The following is a 14,726-nucleotide window of genomic DNA, read 5'->3' on the forward strand; positions in this document are numbered from 1 at the left end:
CTTACCATGAATACAATGAAATTTCCAGGTTCTTTGAAATCATTTAAGGAAAGACATAAGGCAAACAATTGATAGGGAATCTCCCACCTAAGCGACAACTCTAAATGTAGATCATTTATGACTGTGTGTAAAGATATATTTTCATCTAATTCTGTATACTTATTTAATGGAATGGTCACTGTAGGAGAAAGGCTCAGTAACATCAAAACTTGATGTGAAGAAGAGGCTGCAGGAGAAACCCGAATCTGAAAGCTAGATGACGCATAGGAAAGCAGATTTCATAGAATGAAGACCAGATGGCAGCAGCAAGCATTGAATGTCGTTGCTGCTGTCTTATCAGTACACGCTACACAGATGCAATAGGAACGGTGGCTCTAATGTGTAGTGAATCGAATCAAATGAATCGATTCAGTAAAATTAATCAAACATCCCATCACTATACCCTAGGCATAGAGATACTTAGTTCACTACAGATCAGATAGTGGTCTGTATCATCAAAAAAATCCCCAAAAAACCCATACATTCCTAACAGACTTCCTGAATTCGAAGTCGGTTAAGATATAGTCTATTATGGATCTGGTACCCCTAGCTTCCCATGTGTAGCGGTGAATAGCCTTATGCTTGAAGAATGTATTCGTAACTGCTAAACCCATACTAGCACAGAATTCTAGCAAACACTTCCCGTTCTCATTGGCTTCCATATCTTCACCACATTTAACAATCACCCTTTAACATCCTTCAGTTCTATTTCCAACACTCGCATTGAAATCGCCCATTAGCACTATCCTATCCTTCCTGTTGACCCGACTATGATGTCACTCAATGCTTCATAAAACTTGCGAACTTCATCCTCATCTGCGCCCTCACATGTGAATACACTGAGACAATCCTTGTCCTAATTCCTCTAACTGAAAAATCTACTCACATCATTCGCTCATTTACAAGCCTAGCAGAAACTGTGCTGTGTGCAATAGTATTCCTGATAAACAGTCCTTCCCTTTTTAACACCCGTCAGGTACACTTTACAATCTCCTCTCTCTTCCTTGTTATCTCCGGCTCCATGGCTAAATGGTTAGCGTGCTGGCCTTCAGTCACAGGGGTCCCGAGTTCGATTCCTGGCAGGGTTGGGAATTTTAACCATAATTGGTTAATTTCGCTGGCACGGGGGCTGGGTGTATGTGTCGTCTTCATCATCATTTCAGCCTCATCACGACGCGCAGGTCGCCTACATGCGTCAAATCAAAAGACCTGCATCTGGCAAGCCAAACTTGTCCTTGGACACTCCCGGCACTAAAAGCCATATGCCATTTCATTTCCCCTTACCCGTATATCACTTACTCCCAACACATCCAGATGCATCCTCTTTGCTGACTCAGGCAGTTCTTTCTTTCTTTCTTTCTTTCTTTCTTTCTTCCATAAGCCCCATTAATATTGATAGCTCCCCATCGAATTCCATTTCATTCGCCAAGCTGTTTCCAAGGAGTCCCTCGCCTGTCAAATGAGAGTGGGACTCTGTTACTCTCATAGGTCCGAAGCTTGCTGAAAATGCCCTGAGCTCGGTAAATTCATGAAGCAAGATGCTCCCCTACTTGCACATAGTCCAAGTGAGGATCTCTCCTCTAACAGGTTAGGGACAATCAGTGGATTGTATAGTCCTAGCCGCCCGAGCACAAGGAGGGCCACAGCTCACAATATGTCCAAGATGCCCACTCCCTTTCCATAGCAACTGGTATCCTGACTCTCAGGACCACTTACTAGGCCACTCAGCCGTTGCCCATGGTTCACGAACTAGGACGAAACTACAGTAACCCACACCATGAACCACTGTTAAGCAAATAGCAAAAAAAGTTGATCTGCCTAAGAAACTTTATACCATATGTAACAGAATTACTAAATAACTGAAAAGCAAGTCTCATGTTCATAACTTATGGCAAACTTTCAAACCTGCAAATTTATGCCAGTAATCCATTTCAAAATTTGTTGATAGAATTTAAATTCTGCTCCATTACTGTAAGAGACTTGCCTTTTGTCATAGAAATGATTTCTGATGCACTTAATTATATGTACAGCATCTGAAAAGACAAAAAGTCTCCTATTTCACCTTTCTATTACACTGAGGTGAAACCAATCATTCTGGTGCTAATTTGCTCCAGTTGTACAGTAAGACCACCTAAATTAAAATTTGTGACAAAATATCACCAGGTCTGGAATTTTAGCTTGCATAAACAGCAACCCGTTGAACCCAATTATGCAACAGGGGCAAAAACATGAACACCAATGCATGATTTGAGAGTTTATTTTTTCCATTTTCATGGGTATATTCTCCAAATCATATGCTCCTCATTTTCTCTTAACAATAATGTATGACTCTTAGGTTCTTACCTTCACAGAACAACACTACTGAAGACGAACACATTGTAACTCCAGATATCAACCCTAAAATAGCAACGGTGCTGCCTATGGCCGACGAGTCACCACAGTCCCTATACTGGCTAATAGTTAACACTTAAGAGCGCACAGCTTCTCCTCTACTCGCTATGCTACATGTCTTTGAAAGGAAAAGAAAACATGTTTAATTCTCAATAAAGCCAGTATGCTGTCAAAACACATAGCAATGGCTAAAATTGCACTAGTTTTTGAAACTGTACTAGTCTTGATGGGTTTAATGCTGAGGTCTTGGGCCCCTAAAAACACCAAGGGGTTTTGTATTACTCGCACACTTTTTAATGATAGATTTGTGTACGGGGGTGAGGAGTAAGGAGGGAGCTCTCCCGGTTCCGTTAATACTGCCAACTGAACGGAAATGAAATCTGAATTGAATCGATAATATGATGGATCGATATGAATTTTCTAAACCTTTATTATCTTAAGCCAACAACCGTGTCATACACACATTATATAACATTTCTCAATGCGAATCTTGTTCCCAGCATGAATTCTATAGTTTGGCTTTGCTGTGTAAACAACAACAGTACTAGTACGTAAAGTGTATGCCAGATGTCGCACAGCGATGCATAAGCGATTCATAGTTCGTGTTGGAAAGGTTGCCAATGCGAATCTTGAAGATTGCTGAGGTTGACCGATTCAGCACTAGGGTGTCCATCTATCACTAAAAAGTGTGCGAGTAATACTTTACTCAGCCATATTGTATTCTAGCCTATATTTTTATGACTGACCAATTCAAAACTGAATTAAGCTAATATGCTTCAGTTCAATGACAAAAAAAACTATTGCTTCATCTTAGTGCTTTGAACACTGAGCAAATATATGTGTGTGTTTGTGTCTGCGCACGCGCACGAGTGTGGGAGAGGAAAGCGGAGGAACACAGGCATACCCTTTTCTGTTATTCGCAATGTAGGGCTCTAAAGTACATGAACCACACTTCTACAATAAGCTAAGTGCTAACTATTATGATATGAAGTAGGCCTACAAGTTGAAGAAAGGTAAAGTTAAAATAAAAACAAAAATGAGCATTGATTACCAAAGCTGATGCACAGGGATTTAAGAAGCAAGTATGAATACGGGAAGGTAAAGTGTGGCGAACCAGTATAATTCACATCTGTAAAACAATTATTTTTAACCCCCCACCATCTGGCAATCAGCATAAAAAATTTGCAATAGATCAAATCCAAATCTCATTTCCTCAACTATTCCAAATTTAGGCCTATAATTTTAAATCTATTAGTAATGCTACATGCCACAACTAACAAAATGCTACACAATAAATCCAACACTACAGCTTCATGAAACCCCATAATCAGTAGCCTAATGGTGTTCAGTAGCTCACACGTACAATAGGTACTTACAAATGTATATAGCATCGTTATAATTTTGTTTAACAGCCAGAATACGATCCGTATCGAAATATAACCCACATCACAAACCCTAACTAGGAGATTATACTTCAAGTAACAGTATTAATTCAGCCCGGTCGACATCATATTTCTATTGTTATAAGTAAGTGGAAATGAATGAAATATTACTTGGAGAGCATCTCAAAGGAGAGATCTGTTCATTGGGCGATACGAATAAACCGGCGACATATCTCTTGTCTCATAAATAACATGTCTCAAACGTATATGAATAAAAAAGTGATGTCTCAGCAATGACTTTTGCTCCTTGAGACACAGCTCGTTAGCGGATTATCTCGGAGACACATCTCCAAATGTATATGAATAAACCGGAGATTAGTCTCTGAGTGGAGACTGATCTCACAATTTCTTGAGACTGCCCAGAAGGTGACTCAAGGTGATAGAATCAGGCTGAAAACATGATGGCGGAGTTTATGATGGTTTTACAACGGAGAAGAAAAATTGATAAAGCACGAAGAGATTCTCTCGAACATGATTATAAAGATCTACCGTTTCCGGAAAGAAAATGTGGAATGGTTAGCACAACATTTTCTGGAGCCAATACACGAGACATTCATATAACAATAATGATAAAGATGATGACGATGATAGCCATTAGCGATAGGATTTACATGCATCATAAAGTTAAATTGTTCAAAATCAAACCAGAAATATGCAAAACCGTGCAACATACAATTCTGAACATTTTCTTAGTAATTATTAAATTAATTTAATTATTCTTAATCTATTCCACATTTGTAATTTTTTATGTATGTTGACATTTTTTCTATTCAGAAAATACGACTAACATTTTATAAACAAAATTAATTCACAATCAAGGAAAAGGCCGAAACAAAACATAGCTATGTTTAAGATATGACTTACAATTATTCAAGGCTTTCATTATCATTATTCACTTTGTCCTTTTCCTTAGCTGAATGGTCAGCATGGGCCCCCGGGTTCGATTCGCGGTCGGGTCAGAGATTTTAACCTTAAATCCTCAACATTCCTGCAACTCACACAACACTATCCCCCACTACAACAACACGGCAGATGACACCCATCCTCGTCGGAGGGTCTGCCTTACAAGGGCTGTACCAGGCTAGAAATAGCCACAAGAAAGTAGTATTATTATTCACATTTTGATATCTGGAAGGATATTTTTTCAAGTCTGAAAATTATCGCTCTGTATCACATGTTGGCCAAACGGTATTGAACGAATGTGTGAGTATCTTTGGTCCTGGTGTAAGCTATCCATACACGTTTGCTTCGAGTGCCGTAAAATTCCCTGCCCATGCCTATTTCGATTGCACCGTTTCTAAGTTGTTTTTTTTTAAGTTTCAACCGGCGGCTCGTGCCCTTGAGAAAAATATGCTGTAACTGGTTTCACAACATTTAACAGATTCGCATAATGACATTATTCGGTCAATGATTTGCTGCCTCTATGAGTGCTGCTCTTTCTCAACCATCGCACCAAAATCTCACTTGCGCCGAATACTACAAGGGAAGCATTTGGTTTGGATCAGACAGATTTCGATGAAACTTCGATGAATTGTCAATCCACCTGTCTTAAATTTATTGCTGATATTCACTTTGTCATAAAATCAACGACATTGTTATAATTAATTGCCAGAGAACAGCTGGGTGGTTTGCAGCTGTATTGACCTCGCATATGCACTGTAGAAATACACTGATAGTTCTATTTTAAATAAATACACTGTTAGTTCTATTTTAAAGTTACATTAAACAGTGCGCTTTAGAGTGAAAATTAGATTTTGACAACATGAACAGAATGTCTTGCTCGTCAAACCCATTTTACTAACATGCACACTATATGAATATTTCAAAATATTAGGCTTTGAATACTCCTCTGTAATTTACAATTGAAGCTAAAGTATGTAATATGAAATCCTCGTCATTTGTATATGAACTTGCATGCTATAAATAGCCTTAAACTTTATTGAATATTGATAAATACGAAAGGTATAATTAGCAGAATAGGCTCCCAAGTGAAACACAACTGAAGAAGAAAAGGCTGTCAAGAACTAATCTAAATGAAAAAAATATCGGTGGGGGTTCCATTTCGGTTGTACTTGTTTGTTCTGCTCTTTTCTCCCTTTCATGTAAAAGATTTTCCATTTGCAGTTGCAAAACCTGTTTTTGCACTGAAATGAGTTGTTCTGTTTTTTCGAGAACACACTGTCGCTTTTCAATCTTTTTTGATTGTAAATCTAACACTTTCATCTGTTCCAACAAAACCACTCTTTGTAGCTCTCCGATTGTTAATTCACTCGTCACCTGACAGACACAGCCAGTGTGCGAGACTCATCTCAAACGGAAGGAGACAAGTCTCGTTAGCGAGAAACAAACTTTATTCATATACATGACGAGTTCTGTCTCGCAAGTGACTTCCGTCTCAATCCTCCTTCGAGACTTGTCTCCGAGTTATATCTCATTTTTATTCATATCACCCATTGCAATGCCCAGGAACCCACCATCCCACCCCAAGAAGCACATTTACTTTTATAACCTAATGAACAGTATTACACGCCATTTTCATATCTGAAGTAGCTACTTGCATTCCTACTGGCCAATGTAAAATAGCATGAGATGTCGATCCCGTCGATAATGTTAATCATAATCCGTTACCAACCCCAGCAAAATAAAAGCGCAAGAAAATGTAACATTCGTGTTTCCACAGGAAAGTAGAGGCCTAGGGCTGCTTCCCGGCTTCTAACTTTTGCTTGTCCCTATATCACAGGTCTTGTCCAGATCCTATCCTAACCGTCCGCACGGCAAGAACCACTCCAGGCACTGGTCTTGTCCAGGTCCTATCCTAACCATCTGCACGGCAAGAACCAGTCCAGACCAATGGTCTTCTCCAGGTTCTATCCTAACCGTCCGCTGTTTCCACATAAAACTAGAGGCCTAGGGCCGCTTCGCGGCTTCTAACCTGCGGGCTTGCACCCCCAGACCCCCTTTGCTTGTCCTTATATCTCTGGTCTTGACCAGGTCCTATCCTAACGTCCGCACGGGAAGAACAACTCCTCACCAATCATGTAACAATAATCACCACCACCAGCTATCGAAGTACCACTCACTTAGCTACCAGGTACATAGGTTGGCAGCTCTGAGCACCGCTTGACAATATCCTTCCCGAGAAGGCCGCAAGCGTGTAAACAAACGACAGTCCTTGCGCGTGTGTGAAAGTCTTGTCGACTGGGCTGAACTAATGATGAAGTAACAATTTGCCAATTTCAAAAACATAACAAACCACCGTTTAAGTTATAAAGATAAACAAAGAGTAGTTCATAAATACACTAACTCTGAAACATAAGGAAGAAAATATTTAAAATGTTAACATACCTCTCCCAAACTGCCAGCACTACTTCCACAGCCACTGCCGCGCAGAATAAGAGACAGATCCACTGTATCCAAATACACAGCATGAAGAAGTACTCTTGCATAACGTTTAGGGATGACACTTTCATCTAAAACTATTCTCGTAGGGATGTGAAGGGCTCGTTCTGTATGTTCTTCTCCAGAACGTGTCCGCCTCTGAATCAAGTTACGGAAGAAAGGAGATCTTGCACTCAGAATGGCCTTATGACATGGAAGCTCCAGCTTGGGGCGAAAACCATATTCTGAACTACCCGAATCAGGTCTCTGATAATCACCACCATCTGAAGTGAACACTAAAGCAGCATCAGCATAATCACCCGTTTCCAGAAGGTAACGCAAATCATGTTCCAGCGGGTTTGGTGTACCAAATTCATCCCCAAGTCGACGTAACAATGCTAAGTCTATATTACCATCATGAGGACATATATCACCAGTATATAAGTAACGAAGAAGTGCCGAAAACATCTGAACATCTACACCCGGAGTCCGTAATTCAAGACAAATACGCGCACCATAACCTGGGCATCCAGCGAGAAGGTCTCGAAAATAGGGACATCGCGCTGATAGAAGGGCTCGATGCACAGGGAAGCACACACCACGGAACACCAAATCACAATCTGTACAATATTTAAAATCATAGAGGGTGGACAAGTCTTGCTTGTAGGTTGCTGCTGGTGGTCTAGCTAACTCAGCCTGAACAGAAAGATCTTTCAAGGCAGCGAGAGCTTCATACTCCTCCAACAAGGCTCCAACCTCCAAAGGACCCCATTCCGCCACTAACTCACGCAACACACGACCATGATCACAAGCTTTTGAAGATCTTCTTCTTCTGATGAACTTCTTACGGAGAGTAGCAAAACCCGTGACTTTCTTTTTCCTTTCCCTAGAAATAAAAGTACACATAAGAAACCAAGGACAAATTATGGTTGAAAGTAAACCTGCATTATTATAAAAATCAACGAACACGTCTGCAACACTCCTACCTTACTACCGCCGCCAGCTGCTCGTTGGTACCTGATGATGTGATACCCGGATGAAAACCAGGTGATAAACGAGAAGCTTGAGTCATTGAAGACACCCGACTCTGTGGCTCTCCAGTTAAATTGGAGGCAGAGGCTCCCATTCTACCAGTCATACGTTCATCTCCTGCCCAGCAACTTCGTTGCAACGCACAAGGAATAAGGGCTCGAAATACGTTCATTTCTTGCCCAGCACACTGGCTGAAAGAGTAATAACATTACATTTATGACCGGAATACATGACCATCATACGACGAAACGACCCCCAATAAAATACCAGTCCTGCTACATAAGGTCCCGATGATGCATCATAACCTACGCACACCGTCCAAAACCATATAGCCTAAACCAACATCGTTTACTAATATTGTAACATTTAGAACCATTGACCTAACGAGCATACGAGAAAGCAAGACACCACTTAAAACACTCAACATCCGACAATCAGTGCTACTAATTATCACACACAATAGCGACAACATTTTCTGTGCACACACCTGAGGGTAGAATTCGCATTTTGTGACAAGACCTAAAATACAAGTCAGCAGTGACACACAACACAGGATATAAACACCAAATTTACATGAAACGCCGCCATGTTTACACTACCAGATCTTTAAATTCCATCCGAGTGTTACTTATGAAATGAACCACTTTATACATAAATATTTCCAGTCAACATAAAATTTCTCTCACGACGTTCAATAACATCTTCCTCACTTATAAATCTCTTTACAAAACTTCCACGGTGCTGCGAATTTTTCGGTTGAGACTATTCCACTGCCTCCTAAACGTAAACGCACGAAGTCACATATGTAAGAAAAATGTGTCAAAACCGCCAATCAAACATAAAATAAGTAGGCCTATATATATAAACAAGTAATACAATGTTGGAATGTATGTAATCAACAAAATGAAAAAGGAGTCAAAATACTGACTTCACTGTCAGGGTAGAAAATCCAAAACGCCTCTTTATTAGCAACTTAGGGGAAATACATTTAATTGACAGCACAGTGCACACAAGGCACAAGCCTCAGTATTTCAATTAATTCAACTCAAGAGAAAGAATCGCTTAACTAGTGTAAATCTGAAAATATAAAGTTGCAGCCTGACGATTGGTAGCGGAGATCATGCCCTCCACAAAAATCACGCTATTTGTCTCAGTCATTATTCTGCCCAGTGACACTCTTTGATTTGATGTAGCTTCGTTTGTATTTGCGCAATGTAGGCTACTGTACATGTTAAAATTTTCTTGTTACGTAGCTACGCATACGGAGAATGTGTATTCCACCTTAATTAGTGTTTTATAACTGTGGATGAGCGACCAATTTAAGAGACACACAAAGTAATTCTTTAATTTCTTTATCGTACAAATTGTGGGTCTCCATTCGCAGAAATGAACGTCTATTTTATTTTATTTTAATTTTGTTTTCATATCGATTATAGGCCCTAAGAGGACAAGTACATTAACTCGACGTTAGGCATCTTAGATTATTATTGAAAAGACCTGTTATTCAGGTGCGACGAGATTTGTAAAAACGGAAGGTCTAAACACGGGACAAACCCTATTCTTACAAGGGAAGTATCAATCTGTCATGTCGAAAATCTACATTGACTTTCCAGTGACAAAAGCGATATATCGTACTGTAAGAAGGTCATATCCCATAAAATTAGCTACCGGTACTCTACTACATAAGATTGTAAGGCCCCATTCACAATGCGAACGTAACCGAAAAATTGGACGAAGTAACGTAAACGTAAAATTAACGTAGAATTTGTGTTAGTCACAAGGGAGGAACGTAACATGAACGTAAAGAGCACACAGCAGCCAATCAAAACATCGCCATGTTATTAGCACGGAAGTCCGGAATCAGCAGCAGCAATGTTACTTCAAGCATCTCTTGCTTTGCTTCTGAGAGCTGTGTATTTGAAAAGGCGAAGTGAACAACTGCGCAAAAGATGGGGCCATCCCCCGAATCAAAGAAGTTTATCTAAGGGCGATTTCGGTAATATACTGCAAGAAAAGACCCACGTCAGTTCGTTTTGTACATGCGGATGAAACCAGAACAGTTCGACACTATCTTACGATTTGTGTCCCTATTTCTAATCAAAATAAGTGTAAGGTCTCCTTTGTCGACATCTATGCGCCAATCTATCACACTCCGATGAGATGTTTTTGTATGATATCGTTTTCGTAATCTACGTAGTAGCCTGTCATAATTTTAAGAAATATACAGGGAAATTGATTGCCACTCGCCCGGTCTCCAGCGCTGCGAGCTTGTCTTTCCCCTATTTGCCGCCAGATTTCATTCCTACAGCATATTCATTATCCGGTATTCTCTTTCGATACAGCGTATTCGCAATTCTTTTTGCTTTCATCAAACATTCAAATACGGCTTGTTTTGAAAGAGAATTACAAGAGTTTCGTCGAAAGAAGTCGTTATATTGCACACAAAATAAAATGTTTTCCTCTGCTGTGATTGGCTGACTCTAGAACTTAACGTAAAATTAACCGCAAAAGGTTGGAGTTTGCAATTCCTTTTTTACGGACACTCAGTTCTGTTTACGTCGGCGCATTGCGAATGGTTCCATTAGAAAACATGTCCGCAAATGTCTAATTTAACGTTAATTTTAAGTTTACGTTACGTAACGTTTGCATTGTGAATGGGTCTTAAGACCCTGAAAAAGAACCCAAAATAAACTAATGCTAATTGCATAATTAACACAATAAATGTTTTTGAACCATGCACAAAATACAATCACCTTATTGGTGCACTATTTTTCACAATATTTTCCTTTGTTTCCAGGCTTTATTTCACAGGCACTACAAACTACGAGATTGATTTGTTGCATACGCCTACCTGCTTGCAAACTAGGAATGGGTTAATGTATTAAGGTCAAGAAAAACGAGGACTAAGGTCCAGAAGAGGAATCGGTATGAGGCATTCAGGCAGATCAGCAGAGGGAAGATGGAGATCAGGGAAGTGTTACAAAGGATGGGCGGAGCAAGATGAAAGGTAAACGTAGAGTAGAGGACAGGAAGAGCGAAGTGGAACAGGGTAGTGAGAGGGAGAAAAGTTAAGGAGACTAGGAGTGGAGGGGATCTAATGAAGATGGAGTTAGGGCTCCCGTAATGGGTGACTCAGTTGTCAGGCATGTGGAGGAAGGGCAACCATGGTATAGTGTTATCCAGAAAATAGGTTAAGGCAGCTGTAGAGGAAAACAGAAGGAGGGAAGGGTAAATAAAAGGTCGTAATTTTCCTCGTTGGTACCAATAACGTAAGGCAAGCACGAATAGGTACTAACAATGTTGGGAATGTTAGAGATACAAATTTTAACGAAGCAGAGATTGTTATCGGTGGGATACTGCGTAGGAGGAATACTGAATGAAGGGTGTTTGGGAGATTTAAATGAGTTTATGGAATGCATATGTGCGAAATTGGGAGTGAGATTTGTAGATCTAAATGGGTGGGTAGGAGACAGGGATCTACGCTAAGATGACCTTCATTTAAACCGCAATGGTACATATGAGTTAGGGGGTTTGTTTACAAGAGTTATAGGGGAGTATGTTAAGGGAAACGGGGTGGACCAGAGAGCGGTGCTGACAGAATAGGAAACATGACGTCAAATAAGAATGACAACATTGTTAATGTCAAACTGTACAAATGCTGTATAAAGAAATAAAATTAAACTAAATATATTTAAAAAGTTAGCAGGTATTGTAATAGGAACTGAATCGTGACAGAGAAGTGATATCTAGGATGCGGAAATTTTCTCAGGGAACGGGAGAGTTTATCGTACAGACAGGTTAGAAACAATAGGTGGGAGATTATTTATACTATTAAACGAAGAATTTGTAATCTACGAACAATTTAAAGATTACAAACACGAAATTCTAGCTGTAAACCTCATATCTAAAGATAATAGGCAACTTGATATATATGGGGTTGCACAGACCTGGCAAGGCTGGCGCTGACGCTGTTGCAGAATTATTTGATAAGATAATCAGCTGCGTGGGGAACAAACGCTGAAAAGAAAGTTATTGTAGCCGGTGATCTGAACATGCCAATTGTTAACTGAGTAGGAAATGCGAACGATAGAAACCATGACCAGCGAACGGTGAATAATGGGAAGGACAGCTGAATCAGATAGTAATGGATCCAACTTGAGACAAAGATATACTAGATGTGGTGCTGATAAAACCACATGAATTCTATAGGGAAATTGAACTGATAATATGTTATAAATGATCATGAAGGTGTCTTTGTCGTAGTTAAAAACACACGTGTTAGAGATGAATGTAATAAAAGTAGGACTAACAGGCATTACCATGTGGCTGATAATAGGGGAATGAGGAAATTATTAAGAAGCAATTATGATAAATCGCAAATGATAAATAAAACAGTAAACAGCATATGGGATGGATATAAAGAATTTGTTGAGAAGTGCGAAAACCGGTATGTGTCCTTAAAAGTGGTAAGGAATAGTGAGTACCCATTATATGATAACAGGGAAATAGTGAAATAAGAAGGAAGCGCAAATTAGAAAGAAATAGAGTTAGGAATGTTTGCGGGAGTAAGGAGAGACTGAAGGAGCTCACTACAAAATTTAATTCAGCGAAACAATCACCTAAGGAGAACATGATAGCACACATAATTGGCAGCCATATGAATTATAGGGAGCAGTGGAAGTATATGTATAGATACTTTAAGGCAGAAACAGGTTCCAGGAAGGACATTCCAACGAACAAGGGGAGTATACATCCGAGAACTTAGAGAAAGCAGAAATATTCAGCCAGCAATATGTAAATATAGCTGGATATAAAGATAATGCCCAGATAGAGGATGCGACTACTACCTCATAAATACCGAAATTTACATATGATTACAAAAACATTTATAAAAAGACACAAAAATTGAAAGCTAGAAAGGCAGCTGGGGTTGATAAGATTTCTGGGGATATATTAAAAGCTATCGGTTTGCATGAAAGAGCGATACCAAACGAATTGAGAATTGCAATAGTAGCCCCGTTGTACAAAGGCTTTCCCTTGACAAACATAAAGCGGAAAATTGCAGGCCAGTCAGCTTGACACGTGTAGTTTGTAAGCTCTGGGAGAGCATTCTTTCTGATTATATTAGACACGTTTGCGAAATTACGAGCTGGTTTGATAGAAGGCATTTCGGGTTTATGAAAGGGTATTCCAGTGAAGTTCAACTTGTAGGATTTCTGCAAGATAAATCAGATATTTTAGATTCAAGAGGTCAAATACACTGTATCGCTATTGACCAATTCAAGGCATTTGATAGGATTGATCATGGGAGATTACTAACGAAAATGAGGACAATGAGACTAGACAAAAGAGTGGTCAAATGGGTGGCTTCACTTCCAGAAAACAGAACTCAGAAAATTTGAGTTGGTAAAGCGTTCTCTGATCATGTAATGATTCAGATGGGGGTGCCGCAGGGCAGTTTCATTGCAGCTTTATATTTTCTTATATATATATATAATTGATATGAGTAGCGAACTAGAATCACATATAAAGTATTATGCGGATGATGTTATAATATGTAGTGTAGTAAATGAGTTGCAGAATTGTGAGCGACTGCAGGGGGGCTTCAACAATGTTGTGATATGGACAGCAGACAAAGTTACGGAAGTAAATGGGATGAAAAGTCAAGATGTAAGTTTCACCAACAGGAGAAGTCCACTGTTTTAATCACTGTGTTGATGGGGTGATAGTATCTCATGGGGAATGCCAGTACTGTAAGTAACAATAATTTATATGACGAGGCGTAAGGGATTGGAATAAATCACCAATGGAAGGGTTCGATAAATTGCCAAGTTCTTTTAAAATATTTAAGAAAACTGGGTAAACATTTGATAGGGAATCTGCCACTTGGGATAAATCCCTAAATGCAGATGATTGATTGATTGATTGATTGATTGATTGATTGATTAATTGATTGATTGATTGATTCATTCATTCATTCATTCATTCATGATTGACTGACTGATTGATTTATTTATTTATTTATTTATTTATTTATTTATTTATTTATTTATTTATTTATTTATTTATTGATTGATTGATTGATTGATTGATTGATTGATTGATTGATTGATTGATTGATTGATTGATTGATTCATTCATTCATTCATTCATTCATTCATTCATTCATTCATTCACTCACTCATTCATTCATGGAATTTTTAATCTTGTTCCTAAACCTTAAAGGTGAAAACTGACAAGTGTACCAAAGATATAAATTTCAGAATGATGTCTCTGTGATGAGCTTCATCGTTAATATTCTGATCTTCTGATCTTCTAATTGCTTTTGTTAGGCGGCTATAAGAGGTACCACCTTCCGGAAAAATCCAGTGACTGTTTGGTCTGTGTTAGCCTGAGGAGTCTACATCAATTCTGTGTTCTTGTCTAGCGGAAAATTTTTAAACA

General features: G+C 39.2%; 1 protein-coding gene across 4 annotated transcripts in view; it reads right to left on the reverse strand.

Moving 5' to 3' along the window:
- Nucleotides 1-9,066, reverse strand: part of LOC136864528 (BTB/POZ domain-containing protein 7) — a 191,115-nt gene extending 182,049 nt beyond the window's left edge. For 2 of the 4 annotated variants that reach the window (XM_067141625.2, XM_067141628.2), the window contains exons 1-3: nt 8,770-9,066; nt 8,237-8,473; nt 7,218-8,136 (exon numbers count right to left, since the gene is read on the reverse strand). In XM_067141625.2, the coding sequence (XP_066997726.1) occupies nt 7,218-8,136; nt 8,237-8,454 (1,137 nt within the window). In that variant the 5' untranslated portion in view covers nt 8,455-8,473; nt 8,770-9,066. Of the gene's footprint in view, nt 1-7,217; nt 8,137-8,236 lie in introns of all 4 variants that reach the window. The other 2 variants (XM_067141627.2, XM_067141626.2) reach the window with 2 other exon arrangements.
- Between the last annotated feature and the right edge of the window lie 5,660 nt (nt 9,067-14,726).

Source organism: Anabrus simplex, chromosome 2, assembly GCF_040414725.1.
Source record: "Anabrus simplex isolate iqAnaSimp1 chromosome 2, ASM4041472v1, whole genome shotgun sequence".
Lineage (NCBI taxonomy): Eukaryota > Metazoa > Arthropoda > Insecta > Orthoptera > Tettigoniidae > Anabrus > Anabrus simplex.